Source organism: Atractosteus spatula, chromosome 11, assembly GCF_055471065.1.
Source record: "Atractosteus spatula isolate fAtrSpa1 chromosome 11, fAtrSpa1.hap1, whole genome shotgun sequence".
NCBI classification, from domain to species: Eukaryota; Metazoa; Chordata; class Actinopteri; order Semionotiformes; family Lepisosteidae; genus Atractosteus; species Atractosteus spatula.
This window is the reverse complement of record NC_142716.1, coordinates 45897906-45912856: the sequence shown is the minus strand read 5'-3', so window position 1 is coordinate 45912856 and position 14951 is coordinate 45897906. Positions and strand designations below refer to the sequence as shown.

Genomic DNA, 14951 nt, shown 5'->3' with positions numbered 1-14951 from the left:
AATGTCAGAGGAAATCGTTCCCATCTAATCAATTTCCCTTACCTTGGAAAATAAGATAATTGGTCCTACTGCAGTCTGTATTAGTTATTTGATTGTTTCCTCTACTTTCAAAAAATCTGATTTGCACAGACGTCGGGTGTGACGTTTAAACTGACCTTTGTAATTAATTCATGGGATTAAAGCCTACTTTATTTCTGTACACTTAATTATGGATTACATATTTAGAGCATATTTCTCTACAGAAAAGCAAGCTCATTTTTCTTTTAGCTTAACTCCTCCTGGAGCCAAACTAAACCTTCTAACACCTGCAAGCTCTCAGTGTACTTAGCTTTATGGAAAACATTTAACACCGGGTATTATTCAGGTGTCATAATTAATTTCTGGGGAATTCGCTTATACGACCTGTTCTTTATCCAAGCAATGTTGTTCAAAGCACACTCATACAGTAGGTAAAGGACTCTGTATCCATGGTTAGATTATCGGAGAATACGTTATTTACTGCAGTAAAGTGATCATTAAAAACCATCGTTTTGCAAGCTAAGTATTGCTTGCGAGACGCTAATATTTTACTCCCATTCAATGTTCAAATGCAATGCTTACTAGTCTTAAACCCATCCCGTAAGCAATGGCCACACGAGCTGAGCTCTGACACGAAGTGGCTAATACAAGGGGGAAATGTATCTTCTGTATTTTCGAAACATTGCGTTTCTGCTCTCTGTTCGATGACTAGTCTCTAAAACCGGGGAAACGTAACGTTGTATTTTATTAGGCAAGAATCTCCAGTTCTCCACCTTGTGGCAGACTAAAGTACCAACTTTGTTCCCAGTAACTTTTAATCGCCCATGAAAACTAAACACATTCAGACACCGAAAGCCAACTCACGCAGCATGCCCGAGCTAAAATTACTCCCCGTTATTTATAGCAGAAGCAAAAAGGTAATAAAAACAATCGCTTCTGTACAAGTACGGAGGCAGTTCGTGGCACAGTGATAATGATCAGTGTGCGTGTCATGATATCAGATCCAACAAACGCCTGGAAGAATTCGCGATAATAAAAAGATAACGAATAACAAAAAATAAACTGTTTATTATCTAATGAGGACGACGTTGCGAAATGATCGACATGTTTTTAGGCTCTAACAGCAAGCAACAGGTTCCTCCAGTCCAAAGCAGGCTTTGAAATTGTTTCCGTTTCGACGGCCTAGGCTAGGTTCAACACTTTCTACACACTCCAGAGAGAAACTTTGTATATCTAAAGTACAGATTATGTAGCACGAGCTGGGGAGATGTTTCACAAAGCTGTTTCTGCTCAAAACTATCATATACAGTACGTGTGCGTGATGTGTGCGTTTTGTACAATGTCACCGTGTCAGTTTATTGTAGCAAACGTTCATTTTTAAATATTCATAGTCATGCCAAACGCCCGACAAAGGAAACCAGAACAAAACACAACAAACTGGTGCCCTGTCTCACTGTAGGGAATCAAATATCAATAATATTACAGCTCAAACATCCATCTATTATCCAAAGTTGATTCGACCAATGCAAGTCCAACCAAAGAGAGGCGGAGCCTAACCAGGCAGACACTGGGAGTAACCGCGGGTCACCAGTCCATCACAGGGTGCACACGCAAACACACACAGGGGCAATATAGAGACACCACTTAACCCAGTCAGCATGTGCTTTCTTAAGTGTGAGATAACACACAGGAATATGAGGAGAGCATTCAAATGTCTTGCCCAGAGTCTAACCCAGGATGTGCATGGTGAGGCAGAGATCTAAGCTCCATGCTCCTGATTCTTCAACCCCTTCAACACTCCATTAAGAGCCATTTGGTTGCTCTTCTTCAGTCTTGAGCACCCTTTGATTGACATTAAAGAAAACGCACATGGACACAAATAAAAACCCTGGCAAGCTCTGTGTAATGAGAAGCGCCTTTGAAGGCAATTTCTATGTTCTTACAATCTCTAAGACTGTGCTGGACATACATCAATAAAATGATATTTTTAAAAGCAAAATCAAAACTATTTTGGAGATCAGAGAAACTTGCTTGTTAAAGGGACACACCATTACAGTGCATATGAGCTAGGTCTAGGTCAAATCTAGGTCTTTTGTTCAGTAAATGAAACTGAGAGAGGTCATTGACATATCTCTTTACTCCGTGATAATACAGTTGAGACACAAGCGCGTTACTCTGAGCATTCAGCTTTTATATACTGTACGTGAAGACTGGATTCACATCAGCAGAACAGTAGCCTATTGAAGAGGCTCACGGAGTGCAGGTTAACAGCAATGAGTTAATGTCGAACTAAACTGAACGCGAGAGAAGCAGCCAAATTGCATCACCATTGGCTAATAATAACATCATGAGGCCCTGAGATGAGTAGGATGAAAGCAAAACGCGTGCAGTCCTATGTACGCATCATTTCGTGATGATAACCCAAAAGCGTGACTTGCCGCAGATGAATATGCAGCATTCCGGGCGCAGCTGTCAGCACAGATAGAACTTTTTAAGGGGTTGGTCTTTGGATCTGCAGGTTACTGAAATTAAATAGTGCAGAAAACGAAAGCGGCACGCTAACCATCTTTTTTAATTAAAACGCGAACTTTCTCATAGTCATGAATAAAAACAAACGCGGACATTTACGATTTAAGATCGTCCGGGAAGAACATGCTAATAGTAACTACTCATATAGGTTCCTATATGCAGCTGGTAACGTTACCATGTTCGTGATTAGTGGAATGAGTGGTTAAAAACAAATGCTATTCAGACATAGAAATATCAAAACATTTCTTGACAGTCACACGCAATAGGGATCTTATTATTATCTTACTGTAGCCTGTAACTGAAAACTACCGCCTACAGGTCGGCGTCAGACTCCTGATTGATTCAAAGATGTTTTAAATGCTGTTTATTGACACGTACAGGCTGTAGAAATATTACTAGCAAAGGTTTATGTTCCTGTTTCCCGTTAAAGAAGAAAACGTTTTGCTCTAGACAAAGCTAACAACTCAAGTGTATTTCCTTTTCATGCAGTCTACGGGATTTCAAAGTTCGCCAATTTAGTGCCCAGAAGAAAGTGAAAACATATACACTAGGAAATATATATAATTTATATAATAACTTGTGGCAGCTGTTTTGTTGATCGGATGCAGTTGTGGGAACCGAGATTCGGTTTCACTGTACTACGTAATGTTGTCATTTTGCATTATGGTTTCCGCAAAAAAGACGTAAAAGATACGCCACAGAAATCTAACAACTTGGCTTTAACAGTTCCGTCACGTTTTACCTCCTGTTTTCAAAGATAAAGTAAACTCTCAGAATGTGCAATTATCATTACTGGACACCACCAGTACAGAAGCACCCACAGTAAAGCGAATATATTCCGTCGCCTCTTCAGACCGCAGTAGATAGGAATGCAAGCATGCAAACATACTGATATTATTTACAATGAACTGCTCCTTGTTCATCACAGAGAGCAGCAGTAAATCAAATCTGGTAGCAAGCGCTACTTAACTGCAAATCAAACTTTGCCTGTTTTGCTGTTAAACCAGAATATGGCAACTACTGAACTCCGTTTAACAAGAAATAAGCCATTTAAGGATCTCATTCATTGAAAGCAACCGTAGCAGTAACTCATTTCCCAGGGTGTCAGCAACTGACCCACTTAAGACACCTTGCTCAGACAACAGCACTTCTTCGTGCAAGGAAGCATTCAAGATATTTAGTTCAAGTAATCACTTTCAATATCTTTCCATTAGTAACAATACTGGACAGAAGTTTACAAGCGGTCGACAACTCACGCCTGCCCTTCTGCGAGTCGATTGGCTACGAGGGAGATGGGCGGGGGGAACCGGTACACGCTATTTAAAATGCATGGTGGAAACTGTAGGCTTGCCAGATTACCACTCTCAGTCATCGCGGTAGCGAATGGGGCATTGGTTTTGACAGTAAAATTAAAAAAAAACTATACATATATGAAATTATATAAGGGCAACCTAATGTTGGATACTCGACCGCAATAAACACCGGGGATCTATTCTATATCTGTTTACAGCGGGGTAACCAGTTTCCCTTCGGAGATCAACAGGTAAGAACTTCTTATTTGTGTTTCTGGTGGCCGTGAAGGCTCCGCATGCTGTTCAGTTACATTTACCAGCAAGATTTTTTCCTAAAAAACAAGAATGCTTTTAAAAGCGGTAGTTCTGGAAGACGACGTAGTTCCCGTAAATGCTTAGCTGTCAAACTCAGATTCTCTGAAGGGCTCTCGCAGACCAAGGACCTAGTTGTACTGTAACTTTTCATTTGCATGCTATCGTATGCATTACAGATTCATATACGTTACAGATGTCATTAATATTCCTAGATACACAGTAGCTGACATAGGCTAGTACTGTCTTATATGAAAATATGGCGTTAGAATGAATATTGGCATGCAAACTTTGAAAAAAGAATGCTTTTTGCACTAAAGTTGAAGTCTTAGCAGTCTGTAAAATAATCAACTATCTGGTATCCATTTTGCAACAAAGCTCGTCCCCCAGAGTGTGAAATCCACGACTACCGAAACAATTTCAGGTTTCAACGTGTATAATTTTATAGGTATACTGAAATCACTTATAATTTTTTTTCAAATGTTACTTAAAAAGCCATGGTTATCGCGTTTAAAGAACTTGTAAGCAACCTTCTTGTCATTCGCTTCAAATTAAACCACAGGGTGATTGAGAGAACTGTCTTTTCCTTCGGGTTTTCTACAAACGTGTTAACATGTTGTAACATCTGTGGAAGTAGTTCTGGGGTGTATGGATAAACTCAAACTGACACTTGTAACACCAATCATAGCTCAGGTTGCATCACTCTGCCTTTTAGACGGGAACTGCGCTCCTGGTGTTCCAAGTGCCCGCTGAGATGAACGGACAAACCCGTGTTTGAACTAGGCTGTAATTTTTTAATCTTACTGAGTGTTGTCCCCCAGAGTGAATCACCCCTTCTTTGACTATCTGGTCCCTGAAACTGAACAAACGCCTGCCCGAGAGTATTGCCTTATTGGTACTGCACCTGTTACTTTTTCTGCGCGCAAGCTTGTTGCTTAGGATTCAATTGCAGTGATAAATGGGATCCTCACTTCCTACAGTATATAGGTAAACATCATCATTGTGTCTCTAGCATGCTAACTGCACACAGATATACAGAGCCTAAACCAAGAAGAACAAAGTATAACAACGATAAGAGCAATACCGAAGGGCTTCACCAGGTAATCTGGGGTGCCCAGTTGTTTCTGAAACTTTTGAAAAGTACTTGTTTTTTTTTTCTCCATTTCTGCATCCAGTGAAGTATTTGTCCACTCCGTGTTGCAAATGTTTAGCTCAAAGCCAGCAAGAGCCCATCAGGTTATGTAGTCAAATCATACGATATTACGTGCTCGTTTGCTTCTTTTTAAGAGCACGATACTACGTTGGCTCACACACTCGAACACGCGTGTCTGGCAGAAAAATATACGTGATGACAATACACCATGTCTGCAAGCCAGTGTACAGTATGTGCATTGGTCACAGTTTGTCATTATCAGCGTCACCCACGCTGCCCTCCAACTCGTGTTCTCCATCTGTTTCTCTCCAGACGCCGAATTAGTCAAAGCAAGCAAGCAAGTAACCGATGAAGCACAACATTGCAGTTCAAAGAAAAAGGTCTTTAATTCAAACAAAATCCACATTTGCAATTGCTGAATGCGTTGATACACTGCCCAACATGACCTGTTCACCTGCCCCTGCTTGTTGTGGGGTTAAGCAAGTACAGTATAGTGGTATTGGATTTCCGTTAGAAATAAATTGATCTTTAAGTGTATAAAAATAGAGTGAGGTTTATGCAACATTTTCCATTTGCCTCCTCCCTGCCATGTATACAGTATGTGGTCACAAATAAATGCATGCGCCATAGAAGTCACTCCATGTCTATCACATTGCATGTTCATCACAAAGTCAGAGAAACAGTTAAAACACTTCTCTTGTGTTTAATTAAGTGGTATTACATGAAAGTCAAACCAGTCACATGTGTGGCAGTGCTGGATTAAGCGATATCCTGCATCACTATAAATGACAGTGCAGAAAAAAAAGTTTCTGTTCAAGAGGATGCTCTGTGCTGCTTTCACCTCTGGAGCCTTTCTGTATGACATGTCATGTTTCATTCATCTCCAAGTCTGCAGGAGTTTGACAGGATGCATGTCACAGGTGGCTAATGTACAAGCAAGGAAGGTAATCAGGTGACACTCAAGCTGCTGTTAAATAGCCTACACTCAGCTTGTGAAATAATATAGAGGTGATGCATGTATGCTGGTGATGTGGAGCACTAACTCCACTGTGTTCAGTAGCCTGTTAAGTACCATGCTGTCTTTTTGTGTGTTTCTGTCATGCTCCACTATTTGTTTGTTTACTTTATACAAAAAAACATCACTGTTCTGGAATCAGTCTGGAATCAGAGCAGCCAGATATATTCTGGAGCCTAAGAGAAAGTCCTGCCGTCTATGTAACTACCTTACTGAAACCGACACCCTGGCTTCTTTCAAGAAACAGCTGGATGAGATCCTCATATCAATTAGCTTTGAACAGCCAATCAGGCTGGACAGACCGAATGGCATCATCTTGTTTGCAATCTCTCTTATGTTTCTACATTCAAATACCCCTGATGTGTGGCCATAAGATTCAAGCCTTACCTCCTCAGCTCTTGGAGACTGGCATTAACTACCCACTAACACAGTACTTGCCTGAATAAGATAGTTACAGATGCCTTACACCAGCTTGGATTTTCAACCTGTCCAGAAATAATTCTACAGCAGCTTTCAAAGTTTAAATAAAACTTTCATCAAGTTGCGATTTTTGAAAAGTGCTCATAAATATAATTCTAGTTATTTTAGATAATTTGAATTAAAAAGTGTAAATGCCAAAGTTATCCACTGGTTACACGGAGAAATGCAATTTGTTCTTATTTTGCCAGTTTCTCAAGAAAACATCTGTTTAGATATATTCTGTATGTGTATTATAGTCCACAAATAATTGAAGAAAAAAGCAATGAAGAATGTCACCTTAATATGCAATGTGCAATAGTAAATTCTAGATTATTAAGAAAGCAAAGTTGTTCTCTTGTATCTCAACAGCTACTGTATGTATCAATTTATCAGAACACTTTACAGCCTTATCTAAGTAGAGACTATACTTTATGCCCTTCACTGCTACATGTCCTTTGTTGTTAAAAGGCAGCAAAGGATATGCTGTTAGTGCTGCAGAGTTTTTAATGAGTGGAGATCGAGTTCTCACTGAGAGGTCCCATAGGACAGTGATGAGCAGAGATCCCTGAAGGTTTGCTGTGAATCAACAAGCTTTGCGGTTCCCAGGAGCAAAGAAACGACTGCTCTGCTGAAAGAAATTGTTTTTCCAACTGCAGAGGTTCTCATGTTGACAAGAGGAAGGAATATAAAGTTCTTATTTGAAAGTCATCTAATATATCCTTATAACAGCACATGTGATCACTATTCTTGGACTCACAAAGAGGTAGAAGACAGTATATCAATGTTATGGGTAAAGCACATTGCACTGGCTGTCTATTTTAAAAATTTGTAATGATTTAAGGTATGTCATTCTAAAATATGGTTTTTGTATTGTACTTTGCAACATTACTGTAGACTTTGATCCTAATAGTTAGAAGCTTTGAAAAACGAGTAATGGACATTAATAAAAAAACATGACCTTTAGCCTTCTTTAGACTGTAGTATTTTAATAGAAGCACTTCAACAATACTGTAAGATGCTGCAGGGATTTTAGTTTTATTTTTCTTCTCCTTGAAATGTCAAAATTACAGAATCTCCTCTTTGTGAGTGATGTGCATGGCATTAATACTCAGACAAAAGAGCAAAAGACATGGAAAGCTTTCATCATGCTCTGCTGTGATAGAACGTTATGTAACCAGTACAGTTCTACAGTGAAATACAAAATAGCAGAGTGCTTATATTTTCTTCACATGCAGTTTGCACAGGTTGCTGGCCAAATCAATGAAGATGCGTTTTAAGGCTGTAATTAAGCAGGACTGGTCAAGTGGCAAATTAATGTTGCGTCACTAAGTAATCAAATAGAGCACCACTCTATTTTCTTTTTGTAGAGGCCAATTTTGTATTTCTATTCAAGCAGTAAGAACCTTTTCAATGCAAGATGTTAATATTACCTTTCACATGCAAGTGTAGTGCTGTGACCTGGCAGGGAATTGCATGTTTTTTCTTAACAACTACCTTTCGGTCATTTAGTCTTGAAAGGAGGCAGCAGATGTTATATACTATAAGTCTACTTGCAGAGATGCTGTGTAAGACAAAAGTCAATTTTATTGTTCTTTCTGTTTTCCATTTTAACCTCATGGCACCCCAAGAATGGGGGAAAGTGAAGTTTTCACAGGCCTTGGAAGGACAACCAAACCACTTCTGAAATGTGGCTAATGAGAAAAATGATCAGACTGTGTAATTTTATCTGACATACACAGTCAAGCCAACAAAAATATATCTACGATTAACAGCAACGATTTTACTGGATCCTATCCGAGAAAATCCTTGACTTTTCTCTGCAGCAGTTTAAGGCAAGAATAGGGTTAGATTACATGCTGTTATTTTGGCATAACATAAAATATTTTGGCAGGTTTGATCATTTGTACCCTGTGGTACTTGTAAAGGGTTTCTCAGGATACAGTCCTAGTCCGTTGTTCAATTGTTAATCGGATGTCTTAGTTTCTTTTTAAACAAATATAGCATATAGTTTAATACTAGTAACGTCCATTGCCTGCAGATACAGGGACTTGTGCTTTTCCATGTGTTTATTCATTCCTGCTCTGGTTAGGGTTGCAGACTTAATGATGAACGTTTGGAACACTCATATAGTGGAAAAGTATCCTTTGAAGTGTATTCAAACTCATTAGCTTTCAGGCTTTGTGCCTTAAATTGTCCTGGATTTTCTTTTAAGGGTTAAAGTCCTCAGCACATTTGTGTTCAGTGATTGCTCTGCTGTTTAAACAGCAACAACACCTCAGTATTTTTTTCCATTGCTACAAGCTGCTAACTAACCACTGTAAACTGCAGCTGTAATTTGAGCCGGCTGCCATTAGTCATTGTGTGTAGCACCTAGATTTTGCAGCTGAAGAAAAGGTGAGCTCGTTACCTCAGACGGAGCTTTTTACAGAAAAAGTACATCATCCTAGAAACCTTTACTGCAATCATTAAACTCAGTGATGACCTTTAAAATAAAAGACAATAATAGAACTGAAAAATATCAGTCAGACAAACTTTAGATCTGATGCTGAAATATTCATGAAATACAGTGCAGTCATCATGGTTAGTTTTCCAGTATGAAAGAATTATTTTGCTAAAGATTTTTTCTTCATGTACAGTACGTACCACTTTATTTGATCTAAAGGTTACAAAATACTGCTTTTATTACTCTATGTTAAAAAAAACTATATAATGGTCCATCTTAATTCAACATGCAAACATTAAAAAGCAGCGTTTCTTTATGTGGGTGCCATGCATAAAACTTCAGCTTTGTCCGTGTCCATGCCAATGAGTTGAATGATTTCCTTTTTGTTTCTTATTCCCACAGGACACTTCACCAATGAGGTCCAAAGACCAGATGAAAGAGGACTGAAAGAATTCTTCCTCAGTCCACAGACCTTCCTTGGTGGAGCCAAGGATAGTAGAGGGGCAGAGCACCTTCTTCCAATTCACCCTATTTCTTTTGTGTGTGGTCCCACGAGCGTTCAAAACTGTTTCTCCAAAGGTTTTTCCAGAAACTCAGACTGTTTTCCAAAGCAGAAGCACAGCCATCCCAGGCAGACGCGATGGGAAGCGTGCGAGCCAACCGCTACAGCATCGTGTCGTCTGAAGAAGACGGGATGAAGCTGGCCACCATGGCTGTGCCCAACGGCTATGGAAACGGCAAGGGCAAAGTTCACACGCGGCACCAGAGCCACAGCCGCTTCGTCAAGAAAGATGGCCACTGCAATGTGCAGTTCATCAACGTGAGTGAGAAGGGCCAGCGGTACCTCGCTGACATCTTCACAACCTGCGTTGACATCCGCTGGCGCTGGATGCTGGTCATCTTCTGCCTTGCCTTCATTCTTTCCTGGCTCTTCTTTGGCTGTGTCTTCTGGCTAGTGGCTCTGTTCTACGGCGACCTGGACAATAACACTCAGAAATGCGTCTCCAACGTAAGCAGCTTCACAGCGGCTTTCCTCTTCTCCATTGAAACGCAAACAACAATAGGGTATGGTTTCCGTTATGTAACAGACGAGTGCCCTGTTGCCGTCTTCATGGTGGTCTTTCAAAGCATAGTGGGCTGTATCATTGACGCCTTCATTATCGGAGCCGTCATGGCCAAGATGGCCAAACCCAAGAAAAGGAATGAGACCCTAATCTTCAGCCACAATGCCACTGTAGCCATGCGGGACAATAAACTGTGCCTGATGTGGCGTGTGGGAAACTTGAGGAAAAGCCACCTGGTTGAGGCGCATGTGAGAGCGCAGCTTCTTAAGTCCAGGACCACAGCTGAGGGGGAATATATCCCTCTTGACCAGATGGACATTGATGTAGGCTTTGATAGTGGCATTGACCGCATTTTCCTGGTGTCACCCATCACCATTGTCCATGAGATTGATGAGGACAGCCCCTTCTATGACATGAGCAAGCAGGACCTCGAGACCTCTGAATTCGAGATTGTAGTCATCCTGGAAGGCATGGTGGAAGCCACAGCCATGACCACTCAGTGTCGCAGCTCCTACCTGGCGGGAGAGATCCTCTGGGGTCACCGCTTTGAGCCAGTTCTCTTTGAAGAGAAGAACTACTACAAAGTAGACTACTCACGCTTCCACAAAACCTATGAGGTTCCCAGCACACCTCTTTGCAGTGCCAGGGACCTTGCCGAGAAGAAATACATGCTACCCACTTCCAACTCCTTTTGCTATGAAAATGAGGTGGCACTCCTGAGTAAAGAGGAGATGGAGGACATTGGAGGGAGTTTAGGGCCCGAAGGCACCAACACTGACACCATCTCAGAAACAGACCACAATCAAGCCACTATGCCTCTAGAGCCCAGACCTCTGAGACGTGAATCAGAAATATGACTGTACAACTTTTGGGAATAGGGTTTGCAGAAATCTCTTTTTCAAAAGGCACATTGAGCTGAACTGGGCCCAAAAACGGAAATCCAGTTTCAGCAGACGGTACTGCTGTGAGTAGTTTGGATTGAGGACTAGAATAGGATTTCTTTTTCTTAAAAAAACAGACACACAGACAACATTATGAGCTTTCTGATAAAGAATATGAAAGACTGCCGTATGACACAGTGACAGTATTTAATTCTAAGTGAAATGACTATACTTCTGTGTGTATCAAAAGGTGGAAAGGATTAAGGTTGAAGATGGATGTTTTGTGTTCAGAGCTTGAAAACTGCAGTCATGTCTCTGGGTATCTGCCCAGAAGAAACATGAGAACAACAAGATGGGTTTAGTAGTATTCATCTGCTTTATTGTTTTTAAAGCTGCTATTAAAAACATGTTTTACAATAAAGGCAGGTAATACTTTTCCCACACACACATATGCACGCCTCTCTGTGTGTTAAAAATATAGAAATTGTACTGAGTATTGTACAATTGACTAGAATTCTCATTGCCATCTCTTTTTTTACCATCTTAAACCAAACAAATTTGCACATTTGCACATAAAATAGATCCCAGGCAAGAGAGCTCTGAAGTCTTTGTTAGAAAATCAATTAAAAGGATGTTAGTTGTAGTCTATTAGATGTTTTAAGAGTGAGGAATTTCTTACACATTTTCCAATGAAAGCACACTTGGCCCACCACCTGTTGCCTGTCCTCAGCTGTCCTACTCTGTGGGCTGGGCTGGGCTGACCTGGCCTGAACTGGTCTGGTCCAGTGTGCATGCTGATGAAGCACTGACCGAATAGGAAGTTTCATAACATTTCCCTAGAGACAGGATCCTGACAGCCAATACTGAAGAAGAAGAGAATTAAAAAAATAAAGAATACCATTGTAGTGTTTTAAATGAAATCATTAAGCAATACTTCCTCTGTGTGGGTGACATGGAAGCAATAAGAAATGCTAATACTCAAAGCACATATAGTCTGTTTTTTGATCCTGTAGCTGTGCTTTAATCTTAATCCTCTGTCAACGAGCAGGTCTCTTAAGGGAACATTTGTCTGTTGAGCTGCAAAATCATCATAAAAAATACCCAATCCATGTAATTAAATCTTTTGAAAACTGCTGCAGCCACAGCTTTTAAACAGATGGAATTGTTCAGTAACATAGCAGCAGCAAACAACATACATGTTCAGAGGGGCAAAACATATGAGACTGTGCACGTTAAACTGCTGAACCCATCTTGTTCTTATCTAAATATAGAATCCTTTTGCAATATGAGCCTCTATCCCTGTCTCAGACCCTCTTTCCAGAAAACCCAGTAGAATTTCATTAACATAAGCATTGGCTTCTGATTAGATATCTAAACCTGGTCTTGGGTGTTTTTTTAAGTAAAAACACACAGAGGAGCTTGTGAGGAGTCAAATTAATAGAGAGCATGTCTGCTTCAGTTGAAGAATACAGACAGAAAGTCAAGAATTTAGGAGTGCATCAGAAAACAACTGAGCAAATGAATGTCATGAATTGCTGCTATACTGCGTGTATTGTAAAGATAAAAATAGCTTGAAGCCAAAGAGTATTCATTGTGTCGGAAAAAGAAACAAAGTTGAATATTTTTTAGGAATCAAAAATCTACACTAGTACAGTCAAGGAGCACGCTGAGGCTTTTCAGTCCACAAAATCACATGGTTCACAATATGTTTTCAAGTGAGATGACTAGTTTTGCAAAAAGACAGATTTTTCTAAAAGTATATGTATAAGTTGAACAAATATTTTCATATTTAAAGCCAAATGTAAATAGGACTGTTCCTTAAATAGGCAGTTCATCATTGCTACAGGTTAGCAACCCTTTTACCTTCTCTTGTCAAGCCTTATAGGGTCCCTGTTGCTGTGGACTGTGTTTATTATCCACGCATGATTTTATTACTCGGTTTGACTAGGTTAAAAGCGATTTTGAAAAGTGTTCTGGAATGTTCTTGTCAAGAAGTTTAATTTTTTTTAAGCCAAACCCCCAGACCCATTAACCTTGTGCAACGCATTTCAGGCCAGCCCCCTTTCTCCCACATTACTGAACCTCATCTGTGGTGCACTTAAGACTTTACAAATGTGCTATACACTGCAGGCAGTACCTGACATAAGCATTAGTCCTTCCCTGGACACTCGTGACTCGTGGTCTTAGCGCCCACCCACTTCCACACTGAATATACTCTCCTATTTGCCACACTGTTTGCCTTGTATGAAATCATTTGCACTCTTTCTGGAAGGGTGGGGGTGGGGGAGCAAAATGTAATTTTATTTCATTGTAGATCACCAGCAAGAAATGTAAAAACAATATATGTGCAAACCATTGGAAATTGCGAGGTACTGATCAGGGACAGCCTGGTTTCAAGTGAGATGATGAGGCAAAAACTGTGGAATGTGAAGGCACCTTTATGCTGCTGTAATCTGAACCATTCTACAGGTGAAGCAATCAACTAGGTCTTGACAGAAGTCTGTGTCTGCACTGTACACACAAAGGTACCTTGTCACATTCTTAATATCAGAGGTTTGTGAAAACATCTCCATTCCTGTGATTTTACAAGCACCAGAGTGTACCTTCTTCAGCAGTCCTTTAAATGTGGGAGATGCTGCAGTAGCATGAGACTTTTACAGGTTAGGTCAAACCCACATTAGGGGGAGAGGAACCAGAAAGAGTGGTTTTGGCATTAAAAGCTGTACCTGGGTACAAGTCTTTAAGTACATCCGTTTGCAAGACGTTGTTAGACTCAAGCTGTTTACATGTCCCTTGCTTGTAAGTGTTCTGTCCAGCCTAAGGTCAAAACGAATGCCTAGCCTTTTATTTTGCATTAGGGTTACTTTGGGGACGACAAGATGAAAAGCCATAAGTACTGTAATCTCCTCAATGGTATGGCTTCTGTGAGCCATTTGGGAGTTTTGCATAGTGCTGCATTGAAGGTCGCTGTCAATAACGATTCTCCTGTTTCGTATCAAGGACTGGCAACCTTGGCAGCATTTCTCCCTCCTCTGTAAATAAATCCTTCCCTTTGCAGCCTTTTTTGTATCAGAGTCTTCCTATTGTACTGCAAAAATCATGGAATGTACAGATTTTTTATATTAATATTATTGTTATTATTATTGTATGTCTTATTTTATTGTTTTTCAATAAAACAGCAATGAATTATTAAAAGGCCTGTTGATTTAAGTATAAACCCTCCAGCACAAGTGTTCTGTGATTCCCACAGGCTATGGTTTTTGACTTCAGACTAGTTCACTGCCACTGTAGTTTATTACCCAGCAGCAATGCCTAATAAGGAGGGTATTTATAGATAAATAAAGAGCTTGTAATGAACTTTAACGGGCCTGTTGTCTGGCTGGCCCCAAATCTGTATCATATTAAACCTTTTTAGCTGTTGATCTACATGTGTGTGGAGCAGCTGTATAAATAGTGGAAGGGCTGAATTTTTCCAGGGAACTTTAATTTAATATGAAAATAGCTCCTGGACACCTTTTTTAACCTCGACAAATATAGTAATCATCTAAACAATCCTGAAAGATGGTAGCTGGGCACTGTCAGAAGTTGGGTTATACTAACCAGTCTTTTGCAAACCAGTATTGATGCCAAGCTGTTGTATCACAGCTCTGTTACTCCACTGCTAAGCAGCTCACTCACAACAAACGAACTGGGGATGGAACAGAAAAAAACCTGTGTCGCTTCACTCACCACTACATTTGCAGGAAACTCCTAAAGCATCTTCTAATAAATGTTTCAATTGGTCC

General features: G+C 40.2%; 1 protein-coding gene across 1 annotated transcript; it reads left to right on the top strand.

Moving 5' to 3' along the window:
- The first annotated feature begins 3934 nt into the window (after positions 1 to 3934).
- kcnj2a (potassium inwardly rectifying channel subfamily J member 2a) lies at positions 3935 to 14361 on the top strand. Its single transcript, XM_088927360.1, has 2 exons — positions 3935 to 4090; positions 9624 to 14361. The coding sequence occupies exon 2, from the start codon at positions 9862 to 9864 to the stop codon at positions 11140 to 11142; it is 1281 nt and encodes a 426-aa protein (XP_088783486.1). The 5' UTR covers positions 3935 to 4090; positions 9624 to 9861; the 3' UTR covers positions 11143 to 14361.
- The last annotated feature ends 590 nt before the right edge of the window (positions 14362 to 14951 follow it).

Excerpts from the sequence above, each read along its gene's own strand:
- kcnj2a (XM_088927360.1), top strand. The coding sequence starts at position 9,862 with ATGGGAAGCGTGCGAGCCAACCGCTACAGCATCGTGTCGTCTGAAGAA.